Genomic DNA, 8,323 nt, shown 5'->3' with positions numbered 1-8,323 from the left:
CTGTCTTACTTCCTATCCCTTTCCTAATGCTTCTTAAACATTAGCCAGATTGTGCTCAGAATTTTTTTATTATTTCAGTAGAAACGTTCTTGTTTGGGTTTAAAAGTCACGCTCAAGACTGGCCCAAAATTAAGGGGTTGTATAAATGGGCGTTAGCAAGACAGGAACGATCACGGACACTTTGGCTGGAAAAAAATCCCGCTGGAAAGGGCTTTCTTTGCCGTGTTTGCGGCCCACACGTTAATGTGGCCTTGGGCAGGTGCATGAGACGCTGCTCTTGTTCTAGGTGTCCCCAAGGGAGGGAGGAGGCGGGCAGCAGCGATGAGGCAGGCGAACGGGAGTTTGACACCTATCTGGGAGGCGTGAATAAAAGGCCCCAGGCTAGCAGGCGGGGCTGCGGGTGCAGGATCAGGAAGCGACAGCTCTTCGGAAAGCCAGGTAGCAGCAGCAGCAAGAAGAGGAGGAGCAGGAGCCCGAGCCCGAGCCCCCTGCACAGGAGGAAGGTGAGTGACAGATCGGAGTGCGGGGGGCTCCGGGACCGGGAGCCCGGGAAGGGCGGTGGGTGTCTGAGATAGGGACTTGGCTCTGGCAGGACACGTCCCCTTTAAGCTATTACCAAGGCGCTGCGTCCGTGTGGGCGGAGCCGAGCGCTGGGGCGGGTGAGGAAGTGAGTGCGGCGGCTCCAGCCAGGTCCCTGGCTCCAGCCTCCGGCTGCGGGAGCTCGCGCTGCACGGGGTGTCTCCGCTGCGCTGCAGCGCACAGGGTCCCAGCAGCGCACGGGGGCTGGCCCTCTCCGCGCTGCCTGACTGACCGCTGCTCGTTGCTTCTCTACTCCCCCCCCCCGCACCTCTGTCATGAACAGGACGCAGCTGAAGCGCTCTGGGATCCTCAGGATGGCTCTGAGTAGCTCCTCCGACCCCCTGCTGCAGCAGGAGGAGGGTGGCAGCGGCAGCAGGGAGACCCCCTTCCTGTTGAAGGCTATCCAGATCGCCTTGGTAGTCTCTCTCTACTGGTTCATCTCCATCACCATGGTCTTCCTCAACAAGTACCTCCTGGACAGCCCCTCGCTGCGCCTCGACACCCCGCTCTTTGTCACCTTCTATCAGTGTGCTGTCACCGTCTTCTTCTGCAAGGCCCTCAGCCTGCTGGCCTCCTGCTGCCCACTGGACTACCTAGACTTCCCCTCCATCCGCATGGACCTCAAGGTGTCCCGCAGCATCCTGCCCCTCTCAGTGGTCTTCATCGGCATGATCACCTTCAACAACCTGTGCCTCAAATACGTTGGTGTGGCCTTCTACAATGTGGGGCGCTCGCTCACCACTGTTTTCAATGTCCTGCTCTCCTACCTGCTCCTCAAGCAAACCACTTCTCTGTATGCCCTGATAGCCTGTGGGGTCATTATAGGTGAGTAGCACCTGTTGAGTCTGGCTATACCTGTGTGTCCAGTTTGATGTCTTGCAACAGCTCAAAAGTGGATGAATTTCAAAGGTGACCTTCAAAGGAAAAATAGTTGAGCTTATACCTTTCCTCCTCCCCCTTTCTGCCTCCTCACCTCCCCAATTTATGGAAGAGAAAAAGACCCTGGGAGGTTTTTGGAGATGTTTGTTTTGTTTTTTGTTTGTCTAGTAAAATATGTCCCCCCCTCCTTTTTTTTTTTTTTAACTTTAGACATTTGGTCTCTCTAGGCTGGAAGACTCTCTAGTACCTGGAAAAGTAGAGAAATAATGACAGCCGTGGAGCCAAGAGAGTGATAGTTGAGCAACTGATAGAATATTTTTTGTTAGACTGGTTTAATTCTTAGGGAGTTTTCAGTTCTTAAACCTTTTGTGAGACCTCATAATACGTATCCTCAAAAAAAACTAGGGAAGACAAGATTTGACATTCCTGAGATTGTAAAGATTATAAAAACAAAGAAACCCGAAGAGGAGAACCTTTACCTTGGTGCTGCATTCAGGTCATGTTTCTCCATATAAGATGGAGGGGAGAGAGAGTCACAGACCCATCTAAAAAGCAACTAGCAATGGATTTTTTTTAAGGGAGTGTGTGTAGTGTTTGAATTTCTGGTGTCCCTAATTCCCTGTCAGTATGTCACTAATTCTATATGGTTGCAGGTGGATTCTGGCTGGGCATAGACCAAGAAGGAGCAGAGGGCACTCTGTCATGGGCCGGCATAATCTTTGGGATCCTGGCAAGTCTCTGTGTCTCACTCAATGCCATCTACACCAAGAAAGTGCTGCCTGCCGTGGATGGTAGCATCTGGCGCCTGACCTTCTACAACAATATGAATGCCTGTGTCCTATTCTTGCCTCTTATGCTGCTGCTCGGTGAGTTTCACACCCTCTACCATTTCGACAAGCTGGGGAACCCTGGTTTCTGGGGCATGATGACCCTGGGAGGAGTGCTTGGCTTTGCAATCGGTTATGTGACGGGACTCCAGATCAAGTTCACCAGCCCACTCACCCACAATGTGTCTGGGACGGCCAAGGCCTGTGCCCAGACAGTGCTGGCTGTCTGCTACTATGAGGAGACCAAAAGCTTCCTATGGTGGACGAGCAACATGATGGTTCTAGGAGGCTCCTTTGCCTACACATGGGTAAAAGGGCTGGAGATGAAGAAGGCACAGGAGGAATCCACTCCAAAAACAGGCGAGAAAAATGAGACTGGCGTCTAGGCTAGCTCCTGTCTGCACTTCTGCTGCTGCGCCTATGGAGTGGAACTTCAGTGGGAAAGAAGCCAGGATCAGGAACCTTCAGGGCAGGAAAACATTGAATTATGCAGTGCATAGAAAGGGGTGTTGAGAGTGAAGCCAAAGGCGTCCCGTGTATACAGTGTGTTTACTAAAATTGTGATGGAGGGGAGGAGAATATTACTTCCTTTGGATTTCACCATTTCTTGAATAGGAGAGGGCATTTGTTGATGGAACGAGGGTGTATTAGGGGGACCTTCTGTCAGTACTGGGGCTTTTTTAAACTGCTGCTACCATTTAAACACTATATGGACACCCAACTGCTCCCCTGGTGATGGAGAGGGAAAAGGGCATCAGGTGTGTGTGTCTGGGGACAGATAATGGCTACTTCTAGATTAGCCACAAATTTAAGTGGGTAAGATCTTGCACCTAAATGTAGGGGAGGAACAGGGAGCCAGACTTTCCAGGCTACTCCTTCCTCCTATTATAAGTAAGGTTAAGATTTTGTCATTTAGTAAAAGTCACAGACAGGTTGTGGGCAGTAAACATGAATTTACGGAAATCCATGACCTGTCTGTGACTTTTACTAAAAATAATGGGAGGGCAGAGCAGGGGATGACTGGGAGCTGTGTCCCTCCCACAGCAGCTGAGGCTGCGGGGAAGGGTGGGCACAGCAGCTGATAGCTCTGGCCCCACCCCCTGGGCTGAGGCAGAAAATGTCATAGAGGTCTCTGGAAGTCACTGAATCTGTGACCTCTGTTACATAATCTAGCCTTAATTATAAATGAAAATGGATGTCCTTCCTGTTCCTACCCCATTGCAATGTACACTTGGAAATCCCCTCTCCAACAGTTTTGGGGCCTCTAAATTGCCTGTCCAATAAGTCAGTATTTCTTGGTGTGGATCCTTCAAGGATGTGTGTTAACTCTGTTTTACTCCCACACCCAAGGGTTTGCTTGTCCAATAAATGACTAAAAGGATGGGACAGAATTTTTATCCCACTTCCAAAAGCTAGCAACATTCCTTGTGTTGGGCAGGGAGATGGTGATGGCCCTTTGACATATTGCTGGTTCCATCCTTTACTGGGTACCTGGGACTCTGCCTTGGTGAAAGAGTAGCTGGCTCGCTCTTTTTATGGCTTTCTGAACCATCTGCTGTTCTGGGGTGAGTACTCCATAATAATGAATTGGGGAATTCAAGACATTTCTCATTAGTCTTCTGTATTAGGGGTAGAGTTGCCTTTCTGGAAATAATGCTCTCGTAATTAGGCCAGTTTCAGGGTGAATTGCTCTCTGCCCCAGATGGTTGCCTTACTTGGTGATCCTCACTAGAAGGGGTGCCCACTGCGTGAAAATTGATGCTTGAGCATGGAAAATGCCATAATTCACCTGCATCAAGAACTTACTGGGAAGTTGCAACTCTTTTACTAAGAAATCCCAGATCAGGGATGAATGCAGTTGGGCTGAATTCATATCCAGGCTCCCACTTAAGAGTCTGATTAGCACAGAAACCTCTGTGCCCTACTCTGTCTCATTCAAGTGCCATTGTGGCTATAGAAGAGCTGCCTTCTTCTCGTCTTGATTCACAGACATCGATTCTTCCTCCCTAGTAAATATCTAACCTCTGAGCTCCTTCACCTTCCAAGGATTACTAAAGTGGGGTGTGGTGGGAGCTGGTGTGATCTATCCCACAGTGTACTAACAAGTCCCAAAGAGTACCAGGCCACTATTATGAAAGCAGTAGTACATTTTTTCTCTCTCTTTCCTCTACTCCCACTCTTGCTGAGTGAACTGTTCCTGATTCCAGGAGCTTACATCTCACTGGAATTCTGAATCAGATTTGCCTCATTGAAGGCCACTTTTTTTGGTAGGAGGATGGATTTTTTTCCCATGGTCTCTGTTAATTTTTCTACTGGGATAAATTTTAGGTTGCAACCACCGACCTGTGATTGTCAAACTTGTTTAATAAAAGTATGGATTGGAACCTTGGGGACTGTTTTGGTCTGCAGAGCTGGCAAAGTGTGCAAGATAAGTGGTTTTTGCAGTGCTCCTAGCACACAGGGAGACCCTAAATTCCTTCTACTTGCTTCAGCATGGTAGGAGTCCTGGCCTTTCACTATTGCCTATCATTGAACCCAACACTGAATTGTCATTGTAGCCTCTCCCCTCAGACTTGTTGGCCTGTAATCACTTTCTGAGAGCCATAGTTTCATGTTTGTTAAATGATGTGGTCTGGAATGTCTGAGATTTTCAGCACTGAGCTCAGATGTGGCTGCATGAAGGGCATTACCCTTGTCCCTCCATGCATATTCGCTGCTGTGTGTATGGATAGGACTCACTCCTGTGTTGTGCTGGACCAAAGGAATTGTTCTGGTAGTTTATGGTCTCAAGCAACCAGCACCATGTCACCAAACAGATTCTGGGTGCTCCCTGAGTGCCTCAGATAATAGCAGTTGGGCAGTCACTGAGCTGATATTCTAGCCTCCTTAAGAGTGCTGGGCATTGGGAATCCCTCATCATCTGCATCCCCCGTACTTGCCCTCTATGCATCATTGGACCAATTTCCTTGGGATTCATAGGACAGTAGTTTTCAACCTGTAGTCTTATGTCTAAGATTTCCAAAGGGGTCTGCACCTGCGTTTGAAATTTTTCAGGGGTCTGCACATTAAAAAAGGTTGAAAATCACTGTGCTATGAGAAGGATTTCTCAGCCTGATTAACCCTTTTGGCTCTAGGCAGCTGTGTATCTCACCTAGGGTGACCAGGTGTCCCGATTTTATAGGGGCAGTCCTGATATTTGAGGATTTTTCTTATACAGGTTCCTATTATCTCCCACCCTCTGTCCCGATTTTTCACTTCCTGTCTAGTCACCCCCGTCTCACCTGGATTTCCCAAAAGTCGTGGGTGCAGCTATACGTTGTTAGCGCTGCTCACAGAGATCACCGAGGAATGAGGAGGATAGGAGGCAAATTAGACAGAACAATGGGTTTTTTAAAGTGTTGCCAACCCTCACGATTTTAAGATCAGATTTGTGAGAGTCTTTCTCAAAGCCCCTGACCCTGAAGTCACGTGAACAGGGTTGACACTTATCTTAAAAAATAAATCAATCGGTCCTTGAGATTAGCTCGAAAACCTCAACCCTGGAGGCAGCTACCCACGATTCCCAGTGTGGGGCTCTGTGTAAATCTCATGGGGGGGGGCCCTAGGAAGGTGCGAAGTCCCGCGGGGCGGCCAGGCCGCTCTCGCTGTGCAGCGGCGCCTGGGCGCTGCTTCGGAAGGAGCCTGCGGGGTAAACGGAGCTGAGAGCCCCTCCCCTCCCTTATGCCCCGCCCCCATGACCCTCTTCCTCCCCTCCCCCTCTTCGTCCTGACCCGTCGGCGCGACCTCCGACTCGCCGCAGCCCCGCCCCCTCGGCACGCGGGAGGAACGTGCCGCTGAGGCTTTGCCCAATGGACTCCCCGGCTAATGACGGACGCGGTGGGCGGGGCGCCGGCGCGCGCGGTGGGCAGTCCCGGCGCGCGGGCGGGGCGGTCCCGGTGTCGGCAGAAGCGACGCGGCGGCGATGGCGGCTGCAGGTTCGACTCCGGTCAGCCTGGCCCGCTCTGTCCACTGGTTCCGCCGGGGGCTCCGGCTCCACGACAACCCGGCGCTGCAGGCCGCGCTGCGGGACGCCAGCTCCGTCCGATGCATCTACATCCTGGACCCCTGGTTCGCCGCCTCCTCCGCCGTGGGCATCAACCGCTGGCGGTAAGGGGGGAGCGGGCGCCGCGCGCGCCTCTCTGGGCGCCCCGGCTCGCGGGCAGCCTCCCGCCCTCCCCAGATCCGGGGCGGGAGACGGGGGTTCCCTGGCTGGGCTCCCCCGGGCAGCGGCCCTAGGGGGCGGGGAGTCCGGCGCATTAGCCACGCGGCTGGTGCCTCCAGGAGCCCCTCCCCTCGGCCCGTGTGGGCTCGGGAAGGGCCGGTAGCCGCAGCCCGGCCAGTCCTCCCGCCCCGATTTTGTTGCCTCTTCCCGGCTATGTTGAGTCTCCACTGCTGCTGCCTCTGTTAGGCTGCAGGGCCCTGGGCCCTCGCCCCCAGGACACGGGCGCTAGGTCAGAGGGGCCTGGCTGCGTGTTCATTTGGTCGCTGTCTTCTTCCCCTCTGGGATCGGTGCATCAGGGTTGCAGGTCACCAGTCTGTCCGGGTGCCTGACAGGAGTGAGACACATCTCAGCCCCCTTACATGGATATTTGGGTCGTTCTGAGATCAGAACCAGTGAACACAGCACAGGCTGTAACATGTCAGCAAGAAGTGTGATCTGCTTCGGGGTATGCCAGTGTACTGGGGTTGGTTGTGCAATATGTTATTTAACACATGGGCTGAGTACATTTTGTTGTGGAGATGTACGTCATTGCTGTAGAGGCCAAGCTGTGTTTGCCTTTTACGTCATTCTCCCACGTACTGCTTCAGTAGGGGCAGACTCTTCCCAAACACTCCCTGAGTCAGTGAAGAAGCTAATCTTAGTGGTCCACAAACAATGTTCTAAGAGAAGTGCACCACTTAATGTGTTTCATCTCCATGGTTATATATTCACCCTGATGGTAGTTAGAACAAGCAGTGGGGTGCTGATCTGTACTTGCAATAGTAGACCAGCCTTTTGTCTGCTTTGAGTCATGATGTCTCTAAATAGGAAGTGAAAATAATTCTTCACCTTGGGCACCTGGGAGTTTTGTGTGTGGTGTTTTTAAGTGCTGTCTTAAAGGAAACTAAGTCATTGGCCATTAACTGTGTTTTGACCAGTTGTGTGATCCCTGCTGACATGAGGGCAGTTTAAACAGTATATGTCTACTTTTTTACATAATTGAAGGGAATGCCCTGTGCTCCCCACTATACAAACTATAGGCCAGCCTCTAAAGAATGTTTATAGTGTGAAAGAACTAGAAAAGATTGGAACCTGCTGGGAAACCCGTGGATGGGCGTAATCTTGTTGTTGATGTCTGGCTCAACTCTTGGAAAGTGTGTAATGTGCTGCACCTCTTTTAATTAGTACTCCATTCCTGTTCCACTGGTCTGGAAATGCTTTAGATTTGTAGCTGGCTTTGACCCGGCATATAGAATCCTAGATGTTAGAGATGCGAAAGACCTCTTATGTCACAGCTAGTTAATGGTTCGGGGCCAGTGCAGGATTGTTCTAATGCTTAATCTGTGAGATTCCTGGTGCCCTCAAACATCACTCAGCTATGTTAAAAAGCAGCTGGTAAAGGACAGATCCTGGCCCTGAAAAACAGTGTGTTCTAATATTCTATGCTCCAGTGGAGAGTGATGGTAAAAGTATTAGCCCTAAATTAGTTCACCCTTCCATTTAGAGTAGCATTTATCACATACTTTAAAGATGTGTTGCTTTAAGGATGAGGGGAGGGAGAGAATTTCTTCCTAAACACTAGAACATTTTTGAGGAATTACTTTATTTGTGTGGGCCTAGCTGATCTTGCTACTCTGTCCTGCTGCACAGTAAAAATTCTGTATGTTTCCACCTAAGCTTGGACTTTCAATTCTACCAACTTTGCTCAAAACAAGGTCCATACAGAAGTTACCTTGTTCATGTCATCGGCCCAGTTGCAGCCTTTGGAATCTCATTTCTGACCATGCAGGAAGGTGCC

At 50.7% G+C, this 8,323-nt stretch overlaps 2 protein-coding genes across 3 annotated transcripts in view; both read left to right on the top strand.

The window, feature by feature from the left end:
* The first annotated feature begins 393 nt into the window (after positions 1-393).
* On the top strand, positions 394-4,669 carry SLC35C1 (solute carrier family 35 member C1). Of its 2 annotated transcripts, XM_030559964.1 has the most exons (3): positions 394-503; positions 863-1,404; positions 2,112-4,669. In XM_030559964.1, exons 2-3 carry the CDS (start codon positions 894-896, stop codon positions 2,669-2,671), a joined length of 1,071 nt encoding a protein of 356 aa, XP_030415824.1. In that variant the 5' UTR covers positions 394-503; positions 863-893; the 3' UTR covers positions 2,672-4,669. The 2 variants fall into 2 exon arrangements, with proteins under 2 accessions (XP_030415824.1, XP_030415822.1); XM_030559962.1 differs by lacking the exon at positions 394-503 and having other exon boundaries at positions 687-1,404.
* Positions 4,670-6,219: 1,550 nt separating this feature from the next.
* The window catches only part of CRY2 (cryptochrome circadian regulator 2), a 31,554-nt gene continuing 29,450 nt past the window's right edge, over positions 6,220-8,323 (top strand). Inside the window, exon 1 of the mRNA XM_030559961.1 lies at positions 6,220-6,431. Within this exon, the coding sequence (XP_030415821.1) occupies positions 6,247-6,431 (185 nt within the window). The 5' untranslated portion in view covers positions 6,220-6,246. The remainder of the gene's footprint in view (positions 6,432-8,323) is intronic.

The sequence above is a fragment of the Gopherus evgoodei genome, chromosome 4, assembly GCF_007399415.2.
Source record: "Gopherus evgoodei ecotype Sinaloan lineage chromosome 4, rGopEvg1_v1.p, whole genome shotgun sequence".
Lineage (NCBI taxonomy): Eukaryota > Metazoa > Chordata > Testudines > Testudinidae > Gopherus > Gopherus evgoodei.
The sequence above is the reverse complement of the archived record's forward strand: the minus strand, read 5'-3'. Positions and strand labels throughout refer to the sequence as shown.